This window comes from Anser cygnoides, chromosome 15 (assembly GCF_040182565.1).
Source record: "Anser cygnoides isolate HZ-2024a breed goose chromosome 15, Taihu_goose_T2T_genome, whole genome shotgun sequence".
NCBI classification, from domain to species: Eukaryota; Metazoa; Chordata; class Aves; order Anseriformes; family Anatidae; genus Anser; species Anser cygnoides.
The window spans coordinates 15857379-15882686 of record NC_089887.1 but is presented as its reverse complement, the minus strand read 5'-3'; the positions used below and the strand labels follow the sequence as shown (position 1 = coordinate 15882686).

Genomic DNA, 25308 nt, shown 5'->3' with positions numbered 1-25308 from the left:
GTTAGACTGTTCTGAGGCTTTTATTTTACTTTTATTTTTGTTTGCAAATTTGCTGACATCTCAGCAAAAACACATCGTGATTAGGAAAAGACCTCAGTTCTGATACAGAGGTTTTGTACGTATGACAAGAAGGAAAAAAGGAATAAGTAACAGCCTGGAGGAAAAATTGAAACCTGATTATCAAGTAGAGAATTAGAACAAGGAGTAGTGAGTACTGAAGACAATGCTCAGAAGCAGAGTGAGCTCTGTACACGCATAGTACAGTGTGCCGCAAGGACTTGTGACTTTACATCTTTATCAATCTTCCAAATATTTAAATCGCATGAGACAGAGTAATAGCCTTTGTGAATGGAAGTTCTTATTGAAAACCAGTATAAAGTTTATTTTCTCAGAATTTTCAGAAATTGTTTTCATTTTTTCTTATATCTCTACCCCTGTTTATCTGTGCCATCTTTTGAGTCTGGAGAGTAGACGTGCAAAACTTTCAGATGATATCAGTATACTATTTGGTAATCAGCAGAAATTGTTTGTTTAAAGAATGCATACTAATGTGTTGTTTCTTCATGTTTCTGACCAAATGTATGTTTCTAACCAAAGATGTGAATTCACCTCATGAGGATGTAGTTTCTTTTTAACTCTTCACCAGTAGCAGAATAAGAAAATCTGAGATCAGCTTTTCTTCAGTGTTGCTTATTTTTGCTCCAAAACTACATCCCAATCTTGTCATCTTACTGTAAAGCTTATAATTACTTGGGTGCAGGCCTTCTGAACTAATAGTTGAAAAACGAGGGCATATTTTAAATGCTGTTTTCATGTATTTTTATTTGCCTTTATTCATTTCTGACGCTTGTTAGTACAGTTCTGCTATTTTTCTTCTGCTTGAATAATGGCACATCATCTGTTTTGCTTCAGCATACCACATAAAATGGGGAAAAAAATGAAGTACACTGCTGTTGTATCATGAAAAGGGTGTTTTGATTCCAAGGAAGCACAAACAATAACATTCCCTTTGCAACAAAAAGGCTAGCTTGATATAAAACAATGACTTCTACCATGAAATAGGTAATTACTTTGTTAGCATATTAACAGAATATGTAACTTGAGTAAGGATGCGACAGTAAATCAAATAATTATATAAACTGAAGCATCTTTATGAGAAGTGGGATAGCAAGTTGTCTCAGAGTTTTTACTTAACACCATCTTAATATCTCAAGTGCAAATGTAAGACAGGTAAAGTACATCAAAATATTATATGGATTCATCCTATGGCCTATAATAAATGTTCACTTACTGCTTCTCTTCAACAGAATTGCTGAAGTAAGTTAAAGCATTGAATTATTTAAAGGTATCTGAATTATAATGGGTAATATACACTAATACCCAGAAGAGCTCTGATATTCAAACAACATGAAGACATTTTAGCAATTATCCAAAAGTTGTTTTCATATATTTTTATTTTTTAAAGATTAGTTAGTGGTCATGAGATTTGTATCATTCGCAAAGCCAGTTCTCTGTATACCCAGTACCCTGAGCTGGTGGAAGGGGATGGGGAGCAGAATGTGGCCCTCACTATCCAGGAGGAAATGGTTGGTGACCTGCTACAGCACTTGGATGTACGCAAGTCGATGGGGATTGATGGGATCCACCCAAGGGTACTGAGAGAACTGGCGGAGGAGCTGGCCAAGCCTCTTTCCATCATTTATCAGCAGTCCTGGCTATCAGGGGAGGTCCCAGTCGACTGGCGACTAGCAAATGTGATGCCCATCTACAAGAAGGGCCGGAAGGTAGACCCGGGGAACTACAGGCCTGTTAGTTTGACCTCAGTGCCAGGGAAGCTCATGGAGCAGATTATCTTGAGGGTCATCATGCGGCACTTGCAGGGCAACCAGGCGATCAGGCCCAGTCAGCATGGGTTTATGAAATAGAGGTCCTGCTTGAAGAACCTGATCTCCTTCTATGACCAAGTGACGCGCTTAGTGGATGAGGGGAAGGCTGTGGATGTGGTCTACCTTGACTTCAGTAAGGCTTTTGACACCGTTTCCCACAACATTCTCCTCAAGAAACTGGCTGCTCGTGGCTTGGACTGGCGTACGCTTTGTTGGGTTAAAAAGTGGCTGGATAGCCAGGCCCAAAGAGTTGTGGTGAATGGAGCCAAATCCAGTTGGAGGCCGGTCACTAGTGGAGTCCCCTAGGGCTCAGTACTGGGGCCATTTCTCTTCAATATCTTTATTGATGATCTGGATGAGGGGATTGAGTGCACCCTCAGTAAGTTTGCAGACGACACCAAGTTAGGTGCGTGTGTCGATCTGCTCGAGGGCAGGAAGGCTCTGCAGGAGGATCTGGATAGGCTGGACCGATGGGCTGAGGTCAACTGTACGAGGTTCAACAAGGCCAAGTGCCGGGTCCTGCACCTGGGGTGTAACAACCCCAAGCAGCGCTACAGGCTGGGAGATGAGTGGCTGGAAAGCTGCCTGGCAGAGAAGGACCTGGGAGTATTGGTTGATAGTCGGCTGAATATGAGCCAGCAGTGTGCTCAGGTGGCCAAGAAGGCCAACAGCATCCTGGCTTGTATAAGAAGCAGTGTGGCCAGCAGGGCTAGGGAAGTGATTGTCCCCCTGTACTCGGCTCTGGTGAGGCCGCACCTCAAGTACTGTGTTCAGTTTTGGGCCCCTCGCTACAAGAAGGACGTGGAGGTGCTCGAGGGAGTCCAGAGGAGGGCAACGAAGCTGGTGAGGGGTCTGGAGAACAAGTCTTATGAGGAGCGGCTGAGGGAGCTGGGGTTGTTCAGCCTGGAGAAGAGGAGGTTCAGGGGCGACCTTATCGCTCTCTATAGGTACCTTAAAGGAGGCTGTAGCGAGGTGGGGGTTGGTCTGTTCTCCCACGTGCCTGGTGACAGGACGAGGGGGAATGGGCTAAAGTTGCGCCAGGGGAGGTTTAGGTTGGATATTAGGAAGAACTTCTTTACTGAAAGGGTTGTTAGGCATTGGAATGGGCTGCCCAGGGAAGTGGTTGAGTCACCATCCCTGGAGGTCTTTAGGAGACGTTTAGATGTAGAGCTTAGTGATATGGTTTAGTGGAGGACTTGTTAGTGTTAGGTCAGAGGTTGGACTAGGTGATCTTGGAGGTCTCTTCCAACCTAGACGAATCTGTGATTCCTTCAAGTATTTGTTCTTCGAGCTACAAACTATCATGCTATAGTTTTGAGTAACAAAGAAAATACTGAAGTTTTTATTTAGTATCCTAGACCTTTTGTTAAAAATAATATTAATAAAAAAATCCAAAGAATTTCCAAAATATTTTACAAGGTAAGAAAAAATGGATGAATCTTCAAGTTGCCATGTTTAATTTAGACAATCTTTTTATCCAACAACCTGCATCTGATGCTTTCATAATGAATGGTTTCCATAGCAACATCTTGAGCCATTTTTTATTTGACTTGGGAAAATTCCATTCTATTCCATTCCATTTTAATTCCTTTAAAATTCCATTTCCTATAAAAAGTTGAAGACACATTGGGTGATTTTGCTTAAACCAGCCAAGATTTTGGCAGTAAGGGTTGTTCAGGTACTCTTGTTTTGAATCAGCATAGAGAGGAATTCTGACAACCATGCACTTTTCCAATTGTTTTAACAGTCTCGTCCTCTATTTGAGCTCATGCTACAGCACTTTTATATCTGCACTAACTAAAGAAAAATATTAATCCGTTGCTCGGCAGTGGAAATGATCTTTTTCTAAGGCTCAATCAAGAAATTTGTGAAGAATTTTTTTATGGGATTAGCGAAACTATTGTTTTATTTATGTAACATCACTTGTAGTGCTGGCTGAGTTTTTGTAGGAGGAATACAAATTAAAGAGATGAGATTAAATGCAATTTTTGAGTTATTCTGGTCACCAGTTTTGCAGGAGAACTCACAAATATACAGGAAAAATGAGAAAGCATTAATAATGGAAATTATGTGAGGGTGAAATATAATCATTGCACAAAGTGAGACTTTTCATTTTTAAGAGTAGTATGGGATGTCGGAGAAGAAATAAGGTAATTTAAATGTGAAAGGCAATGAAATGGAATGAATCAAAGTATGACTAACCAGGTGGTTTAGTGAGATGTAGTTAAACTGGATGCAATGTGATTTTAAAAGGGGTAGATTGAGCAATAGAAATCTAGATGTTCAGAGCTATATACAAAATAAGCAAAAGATTCTAAGTGGAGCAAACGTGTGGTAAAAATATTTTCAGTGTAAAAACTATTAGGCATTTAATTATGAGTTCTTTGATTTTAAATTGCCTCCTACATCCGTAAACAATGTAGGAAAAAAAAAACATGAAAACAAGTTGCCAGGTTATTGTAATGCAAAATACACCTAGAAAGGGAAAAAATAAATGGGTCATGACATTACACTGTCATTGTAAAATAAACAATGAATGTTTTACTGTGAAGTAATGTAGGATAAGATAAAAGATTATTAAGACCAGAAATTAAGAGGTTAAATTCCTTGTAGAAATCAGAAACTCTATGTGATGGGCAGAAAATAAAAATAATCTAGAGTCTATCAACGGATGTTAGCAACTGCCACTTGTTGGTGCCCGAATATTGGACTAGTTAGACCATGGATACAATGTCTGAGTAACACGTATCAAGGTTTTAGAGTCTGACTTTGTCTTTCACATACAGCATGCTAGGTATGAGATATAAACCATCTGAAATTTGGGCAAATCCACTTCTGGCTTAAAGCAGTGGCTTTCTGGCTGAAAAGGTTCGGCCCTTGAAAACAAAATGTATACATTACTTGATGTATTCCTATGTCTCTTTAGCAAGATAAAGATTAAAGCCTCTTAAGCAAGATAAAGATTACATACATGGTGTATCTATACTGTTAAAAGAAAAAAATGCTATTTTTCAGGTATATATATATTTTTTTTACCAATATCTGACTGCAGGCTAAAATTTTATTTTCTTGTTCCATTGTTTTTCTTACCAAATGGGAAATACTGTTTTGTATTTTTTAAAAAATGTATTCCTAATCTCTTTTTAGATGTAAAAAAAAATATATATATTCAAAATGAGCACTGCACTGAGGATTTGTATGCTGAGCTTGTCAGACTGTGAATCTTTATTATTACTGAGCTTTATCCTTGAGTACATAGCTTGCAGTTCAGGTTGAATATTAAGTGTCAGGCTCAAATGCACTGGTGAGAGATTTGCAGCAACCAGCAGGTTCCTATTCCAACCTTAGAAGCCACTGACCTCTCTTCGTTGATAAGTCGTCTTATTTCACGTGTCAGTGTACTGGTGTGAAGCTCCCGATGCAATGAGTGATGGAGAAGTCACCATTGCTTGCAGTTTGGGAGTTTCATAGCATGCTAGGAAAGGTTACAGATAAAGAAAAAATGGTGTGGGGTTGGTTATTCAAAAAGCAGAAGAAAACCTGCAAAGCTTACCCATGGCTTTTTCTCAGTGGATGTAGCACAACTAGAAAGAACTAGTTATAAATAATCATTTTTTTGTTTGTTTGTTTACAAATTAGGAACAACTGGTTCTGTAGAGATGCTTTCTGTGTGCCTGGGCAAACCTATAAGGTTGCATGATTTATACTTGTGCTTTTTGTTCCTTCTTCCCATGAAAAATAACATCAGCCTGTGGTTACTCTGGTAAGAGAAATTCAGTATTAAAATAGCTGGTAATAATGTCACATTTGGGTCACAGATATGACTTCATCTCTGTTCTGGTGGTGGAATATTAAGATCATTTATGAAAACTGTTTTCATCATGTTTTTTATGCAAGTCTCGGTCTGCGTGAAGATTTTCAAGAATACGGCCTTATAATTTCATTTAAATACAATATTTGGAGTAAGAACAATGAAGGTTATGCTTGCGGATGTGGTAGCTGTGACTCAAAATCCTTGGTTATATGGCTGCTGTTGGGAGTGACAAGGCTCAATCTTGTGAAGCTGTGAACTGCCTGAGGTTTTACACAAAATGATGATTTTAATAAAGAACTGAGGATAGCTGCTTTCTGTATGCTCTTTGAGGAGGAATAATTTTTTTTCCTGTATATATGCATGGCTAAATAATTTTGCAATACCAACAAAAAAGGTCTATTAGCTCTTCGTAGAAATAAGCAACTTCTAAGGCATACAGGTTTTTGCTTCCCTGATCTAAATTACAGAATTGCATTATTCAGTTTATAGCATGGTGATTAACCGAATGAAAATGAGCTATCAAAAATAATTTTGGGTCAGTGAGATTAACATTAAAGGCTATATCAGAATGCAATAGCTGGATGAGTTGAGGAGGAGGTACGTTCTGCCTCTTCTGCTGATGCTTTACTGGTTCTGGCGAAATACTTCATGACAGCTTCATTACCACTGGATTTTAGTGAGCTAAAGTAACTGCTTGTGTGTGTTGTTCTGTGGTACCTGAAGCTAGAACAGTATTGGTTCCTGTAAGGAAGACTGCTGCTGTTAACAAGGAGTTATATGGCCCCTAATTCTTGCTCTTCAGTGAGGAAAAGCCCCAGAAGCTCCCGTCAGTCAGCCTGCGGTGAGCAGCAGCACTGTACTGCCCAGGGAGCGGGATGGGATTGCCCCAAGTGGGGGAAATGGTAACAGACAGATCTGGGAGAGCGAGCCTGCTTGGCTCCTGTGCCTGAGGTCTGGCATGGTTTGCATGTCGTAGGTCTGGAAAGCGTCCAGCTCTCCCTCCCGGATAACCTTGCAGAAGCTGGTTTTCCTGAAGTTTCCGGTTTTCCTGAAGTTTCCAGTTTTCCTGAAGATTGATGAATGCCAGCCACCCCATTCCACCTCTCTCCATTCAGTGTGTAAAAGGATCCTTGTATTTTTCCTGGTGTACAACTTTTCTTTAGGTCAGAAAGTGTGGAGTGTCTGCCCAATGTCAATTTCTGCCTGCAAGAACCGTGCTTCAGTCAGAGGAAAGTGCTGTACCCCGTACCTGCCGTTAGGGCTGGTCACGGCTCTGCTGTGCGTTACACTTCCTGACCGCGGAAACAGGGACACCCTATAGCTTGGCTTCTTTCAGTAAGAATAACTGAGAATAGCCATATCACGATTGGCAAAGCTATTGGATAGACGCTTTTTTTGTTGTTTTACAACTTTCCCTTGTTCTGTGTATTAATTTTATCTGAACAACTAAAAAGCTTAAACAATGTCACAATTTTCATTTAAAAAGAAGAAAAAAATAAGCAAATTTAGCATTCTTTTTTCTACAACTGAAATTTCTTTCAGAACTACATTGCTTGTACAGGTCTGATTCATTTCATGACCTATGATGAGAGAACCATTAGTTTCCAAATGAAAAATGTAAAAACCCTATTCTGACAGTATAATGTTCAGTCTTTGTCAGTATCGGGGTATTCAGTGCTAAAAGCTCACCACTGTAATTGATAGGACTTCTCTACAGTTACAGTTGGTAACAGGTCAGCCTTTTTCAAATTATTTCTTTGTATGCCCTCTTTGCTTGAATTTCTGATCATCTTCTAATCTAGCAGGCGTGTAAGCGTATTGTTATGTTTAAATGTGTGAGTAATCTTTCTGATGTTCATGAAACTGCTCAAGAGCTTTGGTAGAACAGCCTCTTAATGCAGAAGAATAAGGAGAAAGGCAAAAAAAAAAAATTGGAAGAAAAGTTTTAAAACTCTTATTTGTTAAGTAGTAGGTATGATGCCCATAGTAACAGAGAAACTTGGTGCCTAGGATTTTGACGCTTTCTGCACTGTCTTTAAAATTAGCTAGGGAGCTGATTTTCCCAGACATGGAGGCTTGTGCATTTTAGAGTGCTTTCTTAGGATCAAAAGTTTAGAGATGCTTTTAAAAGGACATTTAAAAACCTGTTCAAGAACTTGCACTAGTAAAAACAATATATGAAATAGAGAGGTTTGGGATTTTTTTTGGAACTGCCTTTGAAAATATTTTCAAAGAAACGAACAAACTACTCTTTGTTAGTTTTTCCCTATATGTAATTTTTTATTAATCTTGAATCATTTCCAAAGTTAATTTTTGTTGTTCTTTAATACAGAGGTAGTCTTTTACCTCTGTTTACACACAAGGAATAGATAAATGTGGCTGTATTTTTGGTGTTGCAGCCTTATGCTAGCAGCAATGCTTTTAGGTAGTCATGTATGTGTAATTCTTAACATACTGTTTTTACTGCATCCATCTCTCTCCAGTGTCTGTCCAAACAATGACTGTCATAAAAATCGTTGAAAGGATCTTTGAATGTCTTTGACAGAATTGCAGATTTTTTTCCCTTTTTTCATCTGTGAGTTCTATAAATCTGATACATGAATAATGTAACACATTTAAGATATTCGTTAGTCTTTGGTCAGTTTGGTCGGTGCTTGTTCAGATGAGGGGACACTTTACCATTGTCTGTAGTAGCAAGATAGTAAGAGGTGTTCCAAGAAAGCAGTACAGCTAAGTGATGTTAGGTCACAATAAAAATCTCTGGTCAGAGAAGTATCTGGCAGCAGTTCATGGTGGTTGTGGGCCCAGTAGAACAGCTGTGCTATGAGTATGGCTGGCCAGGTGCTGACAGTTTGACTTCTCTTGAAAGCTTGGAAGCACTGAAGACTTCACTTACTGAGTAGTGAGTATGAACACAATCATGGCAATTGATGTAGGACATCCGGGGGATTTACCACTGTGAAAATATAATTTGACTAGAGATTTTTTTTAAAGAACACTTTAAACCTAATTTAAAATAAATAAGTAAAAACATAATTATCAAAAGCTAAGACTGGAGTGAATCTTTCGTATGTAAGCATGGAAAAGAGGGAAAGTATATAAAAAGATGACGATTTTTAAGGTTAAAACCCTCTAAATTGCATTTCTTTTTTGAAAATTTCATTATTAATTTGTGCAAAAGGTAATTGATTTTTTTTTTCCTGTGCGGAGGTGGGTTGCTTGTAGAAGACAGACAGGCAGCAGTTTGCATGAATTCTGTGCTATCTGGAGAAAATGCCAGTCATAGTCAGCCTACCATTTAGGCAGTAAGATATTTTGATTATCAACTTTTTCTTGGTAATTTTGTGAGAGGCTGAGGTTATTCCAAAGGACTGTTCATATGCTGAGGTTAAGTGAAAACAATTTAAATTTTTACTTCTCTATTAAGGAAGGATTGAATTATGAAACAGAAAACTGAAGTAAGATTAGTAACATCAATGAAGTACTTACTTTCTTTCCCACAGTCCAGTTGATGTCTTCAGTATTGTTGGGACATTAGTCTGAATAATGGAAATGGAATGCTATGTATTTTTTGAGAAATTTATCTGAAATGAAACACTTAAGTAGTAGGGGTTTTGATCGGTCATATTTATATGCACGTTTCCTACCTTATTGTGATTCCATTTGTCCTTTCCCAATATTTGTTTCATAATGTATTTGTTTAGTGTCATGCTTAATACTACAGTTATGCTGTGATACAAAAAAAAATATTTAAATATCCGTATGGCCTCGGTTACAGGAATAACCATTTTGAACTCAGTGGCTTACCTTCTATTTTTAGAAAGTAGGTGTTTATTAAAAGATTCTGGCAATTTCAATGATCAAATTTCACTTCTGAGGGTATGTACCTTGCAACTGATGCTTTTATATCAAATGAGATACAGAAATAGAAGGAAAGATAGTTTGAGGGGTATCAGAGTCCAGTTCTGCATTGTAGCATGTAGAATGCTGCTGTACTTTAATGTAGGGCAGCGCTAACCGAGCAGCTTGTACAATATTTTTAAAGTATTTCCTTTCTGCTGCCATTCAAGATTTTGACAGATCCCTAGCATTTTAACCTCCATAATACAAGACAGTTATGAGTGTGGTGGTCATCACAATGTCCATTGCACTAATGAGAAACTGCTTGCATTACAGCTAATATGTTGTGGTTCTAATCTGCTACTGGTCTTTTGTCAGGAAAGACAGCAAAGCTGTATTAAAAAAAGTTTTGCCAAAGGCCCAAGGCAGCATAGAAATCAGTTCCGTTCCCATCTTTCAACCTTCTCCCCTCATTTATGGGTACAAGCATACCGAGTAGAGTGTCAATCAACAAACATAATAAAGAGCACCAGCGTTTGGCCTCAAGGTTTCAAAAAAAATGTTTATGCAAAGAACATCTGTTCAGTTCAGATGCTGTTTGGACAAATTCCTACTCACATTCACCAAATCTCAGTATTTGTCCTCTTACTGCAGAGAATACTTTCATGATTCCTGCATGCAAAAAATATGCACTGTGTTCTTGGCTGCATTCCAAATGTGCTGGACGCCATTTTACTTCTGAGACAAAAATTTACTTGATTTTGACAGGCTAAATATTGAACCTCAGAGAAAGTTATTTCCACAGAACTTTACAGTAGACTCCTCTTTAAAGTGAATGCATCCAGAATATTCTTTGCAGAACACCGTATATCCTATGTAAACATATGTGAATGTACGTTTCATGTACTTGGCTGTACTTTACCCTTCTACAAAAAGTTTCACTTTTGATGTTATATCAAATGTTTTTTTGCTCCTCAAGTTTCTTCAGTATCTACTTCAGAGTCCAGTGTGTTCTTAGTACTTCATTCGTCCCAAGGTGCTTTTCCTTTGGGCAATTGGCCCAGGACACCTTGTTTCCATCCTGTTCTAGTCACACAGATGGCATTCCCTGACAACACCAAAGCCGCCTTCCCATTGTGTAGTTCTCCTAACAGTAACATGTCGAAGAGGAAAAGTGAATCAATGAGAATCTTAACCGAAGTTTATCACGAGGCTGGTGATTGCGATTGCATTGGACTTCCGCTGCTAGGCTTAAGCAGCATAATTTCCACACAGGCATCCTAGGGTCTGGTGCCACCTGGCTGCCCATGAAGGAAGGCTGGAGCTGAGGGAACCCAGTGTGGTCTGTGCCATCCCCCATGGCACGCAGGGCTGTTGGGTCTAAAGGTGGAGGGCAGAGCCAGGTACTAGACACATTGAAGGCCACAGGCAAGGTGGTGAACCAAGCCCTGGCTCCAGGAGCAGAAGTTAGTTGGGAGCAGAGGCAAGGTGACAACATGGGTCTGAAATCCAGGGACTGAAAAGCAGCCTGGAGGCAAGCTGCAGCGTAGGCCTGAGCGGGCCACCCATGGCACAGGTTGCCTGCGACACAGGCCTGAGCTCTGTCCAGCACTGTAAAGGGTAACCCCCATACTATAGTATAGGTCAGGCCCTGAGGAACATGGTGGTTTCATTTTTTCCCCTCCACTGTGATAGGAAACTGTTCTGTCAAGTACTCATTAGAATGATCACGTTGCAAAAAATAGCAATGATAAGGTGTTGCTCAAAACTTATGATTAAATTTAATGGTAAAAAAAAATACAGCTAAAATGCTCAGTAAATGGTTTCAGTTTACCTCTTCTAAGGCTAATAAAATGTAGTGAGATTCCCTATCTACATGGAGTATGCTGGTATGAATATCAAATACAGTTTATCATATTCTGGTCGCCTTTCTTTTTTTCCCTCCTTTCCTCTTTTTTTTTAACCTGATGTTCTGAGGATTTCCTTTTAGTACCTATGAACATCTCCTTTTGACAGACAGTGCAAATTAAAAGATATGGCTAGGCAAGGGAAACTGGAACCCAAATATGCCCCCTGGGTTTTCATTTACAGTTAGAAGCTACAGATACAATTACTGCTGACAGAAACTCAGAAGCCAGTGGCAGAGTGCATGTGGCAGTAGACTCATGCCAGGCAGTAATTGGGAAGATTATTTTTAATCAGAGCATATCCTACAGCCCAAACATTAGAAATCTCTTGTAAGGCTGACAGGAAATTAAACTGATACCAAACAAAAAAGCCTCAAAATAGAAGTAATATGGTTAGAAGTCTAATGATGGCAAAGCTCACTGCTTGTTGTATTTCACTGTTATCTAAAGGGAATGACTTTTAACTTAAAGCAACAGCTATTATTGTTAATTGCATTTTGGAAGAGAATTAAAAGTACCAAATTAGATTAATTCATACATAGGCTTTTTGATAGAGTTGTGAAGGTGTAAAGCAAACTTAGTAACTATGTATATCTATTTTTTCTTTTCTTATTGACCCAGGCTTGCCTGTTTTTATATATAATGCTTAAGGGAGCTACTTACATGCAAAAGCAATGCAATGGCTGGAGTACTGTTGGAATGCCCAGGTGTGGTAACTTCGTAAAGCCAGAAGTGAAGGAATAAGCTCTGCTTGTCTGGGCTATCTGATCTGACTGCCATGGGGGAGCCAAGGTGTTCTCAGAACTTGCCTACGTGCATGAAATTTTCAGCTGAAAACCCAACTTTTCCATTTTTAAGTGGACGTTGTTTGCTAGACTTCCTCACAGATACTTGGTAGGATTTCTTCTAGTTGACTCAAGTCCTTTTATTTACGAATGTTGCCGTTGTGGATCAGAAAAGACAGACTGGAGCACTGCAGAATGTTACTTCTGCTATTTACGAAGGTTGCAATACCACATGCAAGGAAAATGTTGTTAATTGTTTATATTTCTGTGCAAAATGAATGCAAAACAAGAACATACATCTTGTTTTTCTGAGCTATATGTCAGTTCTTGAAAAGAAAATTTAACATTAAAAAAATAGACATAGCTAAAAGCAGCCTTGTGAGGAAACTGTGTGGACAGTCTTAATGGTATGTCATGTCAGTCTAAAGAGTAATGGGGTCTTGTCAGAATGCAGATTTTTTTTCTTTCAGAAAATAGCATTTCTCAACTGTATTCTCCTGAAAATCACTTCATAGAATCATATGAATATGACTGAACAATAATGCTTGTTGTTTAGATATTGTCTGATTAGTTAGATAACAAAGTATGCTTCATAATGTATGGGTAATTTGCAGGAGCCCCCAGGGGCACTGCAAGTGGTGGAGTCACCGTCCCTGGGGGTGTTTAAGGAAACGTTGGACTTGGTGATTAGGGACATGGTTTAGTGGGTGACATTAGTAGTAGGGTGATTGTTGGACCAGATGATCTTGGAGGTCTTTTCCAACCCTAATGATTCTATGATTCTATCCTTACATGTAGTGTATTACGTGTGACAGTTACTCTGGTTCATTCAAAGTAGTATACAAATTGTGCATTTCCCTGCCATCTTTACAGGTCTCTGTAAAGCTTACAAATGTGCCCATCTTCCTTTTCTCCAACAACGCAGTAAGAAACTACTTTCTGTAGTAAGGATTGGGAGCCTAATGTTTTAAAAACAAATAAAAGGTCACATTGCTAAACAGTCTGCTAGGATTGTGTGGTCAGACACGTCTTTCAGAAAAGGAAAACTAATGTCCTGTAACCTCACTGAGGTACCATTTTAGTTAGTATAAAGTCTAAAAGGTGTTAGCTTGCATTACAATTTTCACGGTGATTTCAAATGGTGAAACATAAGTACCCCTGCTAGAGAAATCTTGAAACTTAATTATTCAATTCAGTTTTGTTGACCATGAACATGAGTTTCATTATGGCATTACAAGATGGTCCTAAATCAAAAATAATTTTTGAAAATGTAGGCTAATTACTTAAATAAGTCACCTTAGAAATGTTTAAGAAGCTCTTCATCTCATTAATTTACCTTGTGTTGTAGTTGGGGATATCTCCCATCTCACACAAAACCAGTACCCGGAAAGGATAAGATGTGGTACTTTTAACGTATAGTTTATGTGCATATGCAACCTTCTTATGTGAGTTGCCTTTTGTATAGTATTTTTATATGTGTGTGGCTAATTTTATTTCATACACAAAAAAGAAACTTGTGTCTTTAGCTCTAAAGTTGATTAATGTAGGGTTTTCTGGCGGTGAGTCCCAGTTATTGCTAGGAGCTTCAGTTGTGGAACTGGATCTTCTCTTGGTAGGTGCTATCCTAATGGTTGTCCCTACTCTAAGGGGATCAAAATCCAAATGTTTTTTGTCACTGATTGTTACTTTTTGAGATTCTAAAGGTTTTCAGATTCTACAGGTTTTATTTTTGTTTTTAATGAGTACGTCTATTAGTTGCAATGTTACCTGGCATGCTTATAGAACACGTACCTTTCTGGTGGTGGTGGTGGTGCCTGTTGTTTTTATTTTTCCTCAGCTGTATTAGGGATAGCTACTACTAACTTTTGATTTAGTGATTTACTTTTTTAAAAATAAAATTACATATAAGGAATAATGGTATTTTGTGAAAAAGTATTCAATATATTTACTGTTTGGAATTTTATCGAAGTGAATAAAACAGTATTATCAAATTTGTTTATTGTTTTGGAAATACATAGACCTGGGTACGTATTTTCTTTGAAGACTTCAGATACATATTGTATTTCTATATTCAAGAGTATTCATATCAGGAATAAATATTTCCACTTGCACATGGAAATGAAAAATGCATTTAGGGTGAATCTGTTGTGAAAAACATGCTTGAGCTTACTGTAACTGTTAAAATTCAATGAATAATTCAGTAAAATACTAGATGTCACCAGCTGCTCATCAATAAAAAAGTGTCATGGAATAAAATGTTACTGTATTTTAATATGCAGTTATGTGCATGTGTAATATTTTGGGTGCCCCCTTCTGTTTATATATTTTATGATCATTTTTCTTTTGCAAATTGCTTGAAGTTTACAACTGAAAAATAAGCAACAAGTAAATCACAGCTGTGTATTCCTATTAAAACAGGAACCTGTACTGGGGAAAATTTTGTATTACGGCATTGTAATTGCATGTCTACTTTAGTAGATAACGTCATAATGCAAGCATACAATTTAGGTTTCAAGCTAGCCACCACAATTTGTCTGTTATTTAATAAATAGTAAAATATTTCGTGATGTTTATGAATGAGTAATTATATTTTGCTGTTTTGCTTTGAACTACAATAAAAATGCTGTTATGACCTGATAGTGAATGCAACATTTCTGTCTTGTGAAAGCCCTTATCAATTTTATTTTTTATTATAACATTTTGAATCTTAAAGCTTACCATAAGCCTTCAGTGGCTGAAGGTTAAACATGTGAACTCCTTTAAGTCATCCTTTCCCAGTAAGAATGCATTTTTCTTTTCTTAGGAAACTACACAGAAGCCCCATGCAAGTGGTGCCTATTGTTTTCATGATCGGAGACTTCTTTCTGTAAGTGCATTGATTTTTTTTCCTGTTTATTTTATTTTTCCTTAGAATGTAATTGAAATCTCTGTTTTGCTGTCAAAATGAATAAGGAAATATATTAGCTTTCACAACTTGCCTTGCTGATGCTGGATCTCAAGACACACAGACCATATGTACACGGTCAGTTGTCTTTTAGTTTTCAATGAGCAACTTGCTAGTGACTTGCTTAAAGAATAATCTCTTTTTTTCTGGCCATAGGTTAAAATCAACTGTTTTGTTTTTTTTTCCTCATACTTCCCTTTTGCATGTTAGGGTTGGTTTGCTAAATTTATTTTACCTTTGGCTGATTCTTTCCAACAATTATTTTTTTTGTATATAGATTAGTTGGTTCAGACACTTTTACCTTTAGAACAGCTACAAATAATTCATTTTGCTTTGTTTTTCAAATGCACTTTTAAGGTCAGAATAAGGAATATAATGAATTAAGCTCAGAAATGTATAGAACATGTGGAAAGGTGTTTGTGTTAGTTCATTTTAAACGTTTTTCCTTCCTGAGAATTCTTTGAAATAACAGGATTTGAACAAAGTGGTTTTCTGATCCAAACTATTTGTTGCTGTTTCATAGTTGGAACTTACTTTTTCTTGTGAAGTATTTTATTTTATTGCATACTTAAAAACAGTATTAAGCACTTTTTGTCATGATACAATTTTATATACAGTTGAATAATAAATGCAGAAGTATTAGAAAAATTCAAAGTATATGATTCTCGATAGGTGTGTATTTATGACTTCTCAGACAATTTTTAGTGATCTCCTGCCTAAAACCAACTGCAGTACTCATACATGTGCCTGTACACCAATGCACGTAGCATGGGGAATAAGCAGGAGGAGTTGTTAATCCGTGTTCGGTCAGGAGATTATGATCTGGTGGCAATTACATAGACACGGTGGGACAGCTCACATGACTGAAATATGGTCGTGGATGGGTATGTCCTTGTCAGGAAAGACAGGCCAGCAAGGCGAAGTGGCAGAGTTGCTCTTTACGTGAAAGAGCGACTACATTGTATTGAGTACTGTCCAGGGGCGGATGAGGAGTGAGTTGAGTCTGTGCGTAAGAATTAGGGGATAGGCTGCTATCGGGGATACTGTTGTGGGTGTCTATTACAGGCCACCAGATAAGGGTGAGGAAGTTGATGAAGTCTTCTACAGGCAGCTGATAGCAGCCTCGCGATCACAGGCCCTGGTTATTGTGGGGGATTTCAACTACCCTGACGTTTGCTCTAAGGCCTGCTCAGCGAGCCAGCTGCAGTCCAGGAGGTTCCTCCAGTGCATTGATGATAACTTCCTGATGCAAATGGTGGATGTGCCAATTAGGAGAGGAGCGCTGCCGGATCTTGTCCTCACTAACAAGGTGGGCTGGTTGAAGCAGTGAAGGTTGAGGGCAGCCTTAGTTGCAGCGACCATGAGATGCTGGAGTTTAGGATCTCATGTGGCAGGAACAGAGCACCAAGCAGAGTTGCAACTAGGGCTGACTTAGGCCTTTTCAAGCATTTGCTAGGGGAAATCCCGTGGGAGAACGTACTTGAAGGAAAAGGAGCCCAAGACAGCTGGTTAGTGTTCAAGGACTGCTTCTTCCAAGCTCAAGAACAAAACATCCCAACAGGTTGGCAGTCAGGAAGGAGAGCCAGGAGACCTGCATGATTAAACAGGGAACTGCTGGGCAAACTCAAGTGGAAGAGGACAGTATACAGATCATGGAAGGAGGGACTGGCCACTTGGGAGGAATATAAGAATGTTGTCAGAGGATGTAGGGAGGCAACTAGGGAAGCTAAGTCCTCCTTAGTATTAAACCTTGCGAGAGGGATCAAGGAAAGGGCTTCTTCAAATACATATGGATAAAACTAACTCTAGAGGCAATGTAGGCCCACTAAGGAATGAGGTGAATGGAGTGGAGCATCTCCCTTACGAGGAAAGGCTGAGGGAGCTGGGTCTCTTTAGCTTGGAGAAGAGGAGACTGAGGGGTGAGCTTATAAATGTTTATAAATATGTAAAGGGTGAGTGTCAGGAGGATGGAGCCAGGCTCTTCTCGGTGACATAATGATTAGGGTTTTGCCCCAGCAAAGTTTTGTGTCATTGAAAGAATTAGATGAACAGTCCTTGTTAGAAATGAGAAGTCTTATTCTCCTACACCACACACAATCTGCCTCTTAATGTGCTTGAAACAATTTCATTATTTCAAGAAAACTGCCTGGCTTACAGGATAATAACAACAACAAAAAGGATTTGTTCATCTTGAAGACAGATTTAAATCAAGTTCTGTAGTGCTCAGCATGCTTGTTGCTTTTAGCTTTTCCTCTGTCATGAACAGTATTTTCTATCACAGAATAACCTTACAGCTCATAGCAGAATTTGACACAATTGATTTTTTTTTTCATTTTTTAGAAAAAAATGTATTAAAAAATGTAAGAATGAGGTTGGGGTTTCCAACCTGCAGGAGACAGTGGCCTCCAAGATAATTACCGGCATGTTTTTAAAAAGCTGACATTAATTTAACTGTGAATACAGTGCTTCAGTATCTATAAATGTAGTTGAAGGAAAAGATATTCATCTTCTTTCAATAAGCTAAATGAGAGATTTGGGTTATATGACGAGAAAGAAGAAAATACTCATTTGGAGTTTTGGGAAGGTCTAATGCTGCCAGATCTCAATGCGCATAATTGGTTTTATTATTTTCCCTTGTGATCATAACCTAACCAGCTCGATGAATATCAATCAACTTCTAGGGCTAAGAGGTCTTTTTTTTTTTTAACCAAGCTGAGACTGAAGTCCAGCGTGTTGCCTGGTAACATGCTCTGCAGATGAGTTGGCTCTTAAGGATACCATATGGCTGGGCGTTATGCCCTATTCACCCGTGACATGAGGTACACATGTAGTACATCACTGATCATAAAATGGTTTCTCCCATTCCCTTATTTAGAAGAAGCATTTAAAAATAGCAAAACAAATCCAAGACAGGTTTGTTAAGATTATGGAATGATATGTAAAGAAACAAATTGCAAAAGAAAATGTGCAGTGATCACAGTAAATTTTGTGTTCAGTATAATTTAAGTATAGCTTCTAGCTTTGGCTACTTGTCAGTGTTCTTCGGTTTCATTTTGATAGATAAATATGTTCAGATAAGTATAATTTTAACAGTTCAATTACAGAAAAATTCTAGATTTTAAAACTTAATTTTGTAATGTGGTTCATTGTAGTTCAGGTAGCCTATGGAATTTGGTATTTGAACTTCTATTACTTGGGTTAATAGTGTCGACAGTACCCAACCACAATTGCATTGAATTGAGTGAACTAGTAAACAAAGCAATGAAAGACAGATCTGGAAAACAACTAAATATGGACATGACAGATGAGAGAGAGAACTGTTGCAAATTTACAATGGGAAATCAAGCACAAGGAGTGTCTGGCTAGAAAATTGTAGTAGAAATGAATTAAAAAAAAACCCCTTCGATCAGCAGAGTTCTCTTTCAGTCCCTTCACTGAAATTTTTTTTGTTCTGTTGTCACAAACTGGAATTCATTAAGGGTGGGAATACTGCAGAGCGCGAAACTAGGCAATAGCGCTTGCTATGATCTCTGTCCTCTGGCTGTCCTATGCCAGTAAAAAATGGAAGACAAGAAATGGCATTGATCTTGTTTATATTGTCAAAAGTATATCTACACACATGAAATGAAGATCATTGGTTGGTATCCGAGTTCAGAAGGCTGGACAGTTAAGCTGTGCTTATTTTGCATTTTTGTACTGTGTAGCTTATTTGGAAAGATGGATTGCTGTTCATAGACCTCCCCTACGCAACTGCACTTGTCTAAAGCTATATTTTTTGGCAAACAAGCCATATCTCTGAAGGCATTTCAGAAAAAAAAGTAGGAAAAACTGGTATTTCTTCCACATTTTGCAGGACATTTTTACATATGCTTTTTGAAAGAGATTTGTCATTTGTTTGGGTTTTCTTAATCTTCATATTGTACATACTGTATAGCTTAATAAATGTACTGTAGTTAACTGATCTTGTTTTACTAGTAGCAGTGTTCCTTGGGTAGATTTTTTTGAGGTAATAGAGAACAAACGAGAAACAAGTGATGCTCCATGTTAATCTGATAGGCATATCCCTTGGCAAGTCTGCCATGGGGATCCATGTTTCAAGCCCTGGTGCATATAGGTATGTCTCATTTCCATCTCCTGCAGTCTGTCAGTGACGCAAAGCTAGTTGCCCTGTTGTAAAAACCTATAAAGTCATTGAAAGAAAGGCTTTTAAAACTATTTTCCCTCATTTTAAAGCTGTGTTTTCCTCTGAGTTGTAAACGTTAAAAAAAATAATTAACAGATAAATAGATATTATTGCACTGAAGATATCGTAGTGTCAGGAATAATAGGTTTTTCGCCCCCCTCCATCTTTTGAGATTGCTAAAAATAATACATCTATTTTCCAAAACAGCATACCATGCCATAGAGGAATCTGAGTTGAGTATGACTGACAAATTTCTACCAGAGGAGCACGTACAAAATATTTGTGAAAGCAAGCTATTATAAAAGACTGTAATTCTTGTAGAAATAAACTAGTATTATAACCTTTTTTCTATTTTTTTAATAAAAGCATAAGGAAAAAGACTCTAATGATTTTATTCTTATTTCATCTCTATTCTAATAATGGTATTAGTCTACAAGGTTGAATATTTTAAAAATTGCAGCAGTTTGAAATACTGATATCTGTAAATCACAGTAAAAAAGATTGAAGGATGGTAGTTAAATAACATAAATAACGCAGTAAGTTCTGCTCCATTACTTCATCTGAGCTAGGATGGAGAACTGTTTAGTTTTGTCTGCTCCATTGTCACATTATTCATTATTGTTGTGCAATATCTTCAGATATCTTCAACAGTTACTGTTAAGACCAGAAACAGCAAGGCATATACACTCTCCTAATGAGAAGCAGATGAATACTCTCATATGTTTTACATCTTCAGAAAAAAAATTAGCTAATGAAGCTAAGCCTGACCTGTGATTTTTATTTTTTTCTGGTGTTGGTGCAAAGTAATTCAGTTTTAGGTGGTTGATTTGCAATATTACTTTGCCATTAGTTAGACACTTACTTAGCAAAGAATTGAAGATTATATCTGTGCAGGGAACTAAATGTGTTGCCTTTGTTTTAGTATGTATTTCTTGATGTTTGCATTTTCCAAGGTTTACTTTACTTTCCATAGGGGAAGTAAATGATGTTTTGTTTTGTTGGATGTCACTAATTTGAAGTTTATATCAGTAACATGTCTAATGATGTTAGACAAGAACAATTAAGTGGTAGAAGGTTTACCTGAATCACTGTTAAACCACTGCTATAATCTGATTGTAAAAGGGCATTTCTTACGTTTGTGCAAGCTACAAATCAGAATATCAGTGGTTACTTCTGAAATGACAGGTGGAATCTACTCAAAACAACATTTTAGCATGAGTTATGGCTTCCAAATGTTTGTGGTTTTGGTTTCCCATCTCTGATACAGACAGTTGGGTTTGCTTTGCTTGAGAAGCTTTATAGCAACTTGGTCATATTTAATCCAACAGGTAGCTATCGAGAAAAACATGCCTACAGGAGACAGAATAGTTGTAGGCGACTCCTAACAGAAAAGATGTGAAATATAATTATGCAAAAATCACTTGCAAATATGCAAAAGCTGAATGTATCAGGAAAGAATTGGTTTCATGGAGTGGCTTTGTCATTCAAGGCAGAAATTCTGAGTGCATGAACTGTAAGGCTTCGGAGGAATGTCTTATTACTGACTCAGTCAAGAATGTTAATTTAAGGAATGTGGTCAGCAGATGTAACCTACAGGCATACTTAAAATGTTATACTCCATGATTACTTAATTGGTAGTGGAAAAAAGTTGTTCTCTTACACTTGATGATTAACCACCATCTAAAACCTGTGTTTGCATAACTCAATGAATATCATTCCAGCTGGGTTTTCACGTGTGCTTCATTGTGTATCAAATGGAGAAAGCTGTAAAATTCTTGAGAGTACTTATAAAGTACCTCTAAAGTTCACTTGTAGAAATGCTAACAAGATTTTGTGTCAGCAATGTATGCTTGAATGAAACATGTTTCTCTGTAGTTTTGAGGAGAAGTATCACATGCTGGTTGGCCCTAAAAGCCACTTTGATGTAATATGAAACAACTCTTCCATGATTCATATTCTTAAAGAAAATGGCCTATATTTAAATTGGCTGTGTTGTCTGCCATCTGTCCACGCAATGTCAGTAACTGACTTCCGTGGGACAACATGAAGGCCCTGGTAAATAGCCCCCTAACTAATGCTCTCCCCTGCCATCCTAGGACTGTCTCTGCATTTTCTTGGGTGATACCTGCTATTGCTCAAAGTGGTCTGAAGAAGTGAGGACGTTGCCAGACATCCTGCTTTGTCTCCACCCAGTGTGTCAGTCTCTGCAGTGGTCTGCTCCAGGCCTGTCCCCCTCCCTCTTCTTTCAGCTTCATCCCACTTTTTCTCCTCGCAGGATGTTTCTTCTGTTTCCCTCAGGTCTAGGAATGAGGTCCTACCTGGATTCATGCACTCCAGAGGAGATACTATCTTTTTCTTACGTATTTTCTAGGCTCAGTGTTGAAGGAAGCGAGGAGAGAACAGCATAACCCTACCATTGGTTTTCCTGTCGAGGTTTTTTCCCATTAAATGGGAACTTGACATCCCTGTTTTGCTAAACAGCTTTGCATTATTATTTTTTTAAATAACGACTTTGAACTCATTATGTCCAATGGCCCTGTTTGTAAAACCTGCCCTGTTTGTAAAATGAAGATAGTCAGATTTACACAGATTTAAAAATCTCTTAAGTGTCAGATGAAGAACCTTTTTGTCTTCATGTCACTGAATTGTTAGGAAGATTTTGCCTTAATTATTCCTAAATTCTCGTCTGTGTGTGTGGTACACCTAGGTGAATAGTTTCAGTGAAGTCAGACGTGTACGTTAATGCCATGCCCGAATGCAAACCTTTGCAACCCTGGTGCACTCTGGGGAATGTGGCTTGCCAAAGCTTTACTAAAATTGTACTTTGAGGAAGCGATTGCTTTAAATTATTTTTATTCCTGTTAAACACGTTCAATAAGCTACATGAGAATGCGTGTACTGTTTCTCTGGTGAAATTCTAAACATTTCTCTGGTTATATTAATATGTACTTAAAATATTTTTCATGGTCTGTGAAGATTGGGGTCCTCTTTCAAGGCTCTCTGCTGAAAAAAAGTCTCTACCTAAAAGTTGTGTGTTTCTGAAACTTTCTAGTGCATTCCAGTAGTTGAGGGAAAAAACCAATAACTTGCAGTGTTGCCAGCAACTGTATTAGAAAACAAAACCAAAGATTATGGCATCTTTTAAAGATTTCTGAAGTACATAATACGAGTTAGTAGCTACATTTCCACATTTAAGAAGAAGGTTGGTTTCAGTTTCAGAAAGACTTAAAACATAAAAATAGTAATGAAATAGTCTTTACGTCTTGGGAGTGATGCATTTCATCTGACTACTGATGTATGGCATTAGCAATGTGTTTATTTAGTATGTAGCTCTTTGTCCTGTTATTTTTGTACACAAAAGAGCATATCTATAAATATGTAATAAGGAATCAAAATAGAGGAATCAACACTGGATATTCACTGGCTTTTAAAATATTATTTAATATATATTAATGGTTATTTAATTCTTTTAAATTTAGCAATAGCTTTCATTGAAAACCATTTAATGTTGAAATTGATCTGTTGATGTTATTTTAGATTCCAAAATATTTTGTTAAGGATATGTCAATGCCTTGCAGAAACATTGTTTTCTGAATCTAAAACAAAGGCTACAATCTTTAAATTTGGTTGCTTTCTATATCTTTCAAAGCATCTAATTTGATTGTCCAAATCTCTCTATTTTTTCTTTAGTTTTTGCTGTAATCTTAACGTTCACATGGAAATGCTTTTTAGTTTCGTTCTCAGTATCTGTTGTAATGAACTACAGAGGTTCAACATTTAATCAGCCTGATATCACCTAAAAATCAAGAAATCTGAGATTTTATTGATTTTTAAAGTTCTGTCAGTTCTCTATATATTTTCCAAATATATACCTGAAAGGGTTTGCAAATGGTAGCCCACGTTTTAGTTATTCTGGCAAACATTTCTGAAATCAAATTGCTGGACCAAGGTGGTATTTTAATGTCATTAAGCGATGTGTTGTTGTTCATGTTACATCTTCAGCACTGAGATGTTCTCTATCATTTTATTTCAGAGGGTAAGAAATATAAAATGTATTAGGGACATCTGTGAGTTATGTATGCTATATTGCTTCTGAGCCAATGTAGAAAGCAGCTTTAATAGTATTGCAAATAGCAGAATAATAGTAAAACTCAAAATGAGAAAATACAGTCTTCTGTACACTTCTTCAGTATGTGTGCGTGATGGGCATATCTGCAATGAAATATTTGTTTTCTCCAGTGGCCCTGATTTCCTCTTGAGAGGGAGAACAAGACAGAAGGATGTCTGCTACGATAAAATTTCTATTTCTTTTGTAGAACTGGAGTCCGTCTCTAGCAGAGTGCTTGTTTGCATCCAGAGCTGCTGGCTGTCATGTTAGAGGCACTCCTAAGCATGGTCTGTTAGCACAGGTGCAGTGGTTAAGCTTCGAGTGCAGAAAACACTTCATGCACTGAGACTGGGAAATACAAAACGCTGTAGGACTGCAGGTCTGTGCCTTGAACAAAGCCGTGAAAATATGAGAGAGAAGAGCAGAAGGGTAACTTGTATGAGAGGGTTTTTATAGGTTCTTTTTTCAGTCAGGTGAATTCCTGAGAAACCTAAACACTTCAAAATCTATTTTCCTATCCTTGCAACAGTTTATCTGGCAGACTGATACAATCAAAATGGCATCTTAACAAACTATCTGTATACCTGAGATATTAGTGATGAAGGGCACGTTCACAAAGGTTAAATTTAGTCTTACTCCCCAGTTACTAGAAATAGAGGTTCTTCTAGGTCGTGGTTCAGAGAAAGAAGTGGATTTGACCCTATAAATAATGTTTTGTTGATCTGAGGGATCCAGGTGGGATTAACTTCTCTTCAGATTAAAAATAACCATTTTAAATAGTCCCATAAATAGGAGAGAATTTAGCACCTTGCCACTATCAGTGGTTTCCAACAACCACTTTGTATTAAGTACTATAAAAGTTACTCACAGTACTTACTACAGCACCTTAGAAGCAGTTGTATCACGGGCTGCTGCTTTATCCCATCTGGTACCAGGCTGAGAGTAGTCTTTGGGCATTTCGGTTGTAGGCTAGTCAGTGGCTGTTTCAGTCCCTGTTGGTTTTGCAGCAGGGGTAATTTACTGAGCTAAGCAGGGACAAGTAGCTGTTGCATAGCTACTTAGGGCCACAAGGATGATGAATAGACCTTCACTGGACTCAGTCTCTGCTGTTTAAGTGGGTGCTGGGAGCAAGCAACTGGGAAACAACTCCTGTGCTGTGTGGGACAGTGTGTTTCCAGTTTTTCAGTTTCTGTACTAGAAACTTTTCTGTTGTCATGCATTTTCTGTGCCCCAAAGCGATGTATGTAACCACAGGACTGGAGCTTCTTCTGTTACTTTACTTTCTTTGAATTTATCATGGGGTTTCTATGAGGTGTTGAGACCATACCAAATGTGATAAATGGGCCTTGTTATGTACAAAATCTTATGGGCAAAAGGGAAAATAAACCTGTGTAAAGCTAAGAATTTATTCTTTGTATAATTGAAATCTTAACAGGATTATCAAATTATCATTGGGTTGGGCCCAGTTATTAGAGGGAAAAAAGTAGGGAGTAAAAAAAAAGAAAATATTACAGGAAAAGTTACTATTTGTAACTACAAGTATAATAGAAAAAACACTCAATATCTATACAGTTTAAATATATACTCTTCTAGTATCTACCCCCCTTTTCCACTGTTATGCTTGGCCTTCCACCACGCCTCTGGATCCTGAGGTCGAAGGTGCTAGTTTTGCTCAAAGAAAACGACAAGTCTTTGCAGGACATCATCAGTGCCCCAGATTCTTACAGGGAAAAGGGATGTTAAAGGGGATTCCTCTTCTTCTTCTTTCCTTTTGATTCACCTGGGGGCTATTTGGATGTATTTCCTAACATGCATCAACACCTTGTGTCTTGTTCATTGAT

At 37.8% G+C, this 25308-nt stretch overlaps 1 protein-coding gene across 1 annotated transcript in view; it reads left to right on the top strand.

Moving 5' to 3' along the window:
* RBFOX1 (RNA binding fox-1 homolog 1) overlaps positions 1 to 25308 on the top strand; it is a 1146084-nt gene that overhangs the window by 113815 nt on the left and 1006961 nt on the right. Inside the window, exon 2 of the mRNA XM_048062448.2 lies at positions 15036 to 15098. Coding sequence (XP_047918405.2) covers positions 15036 to 15098 — 63 coding nt within the window. The remainder of the gene's footprint in view (positions 1 to 15035; positions 15099 to 25308) is intronic.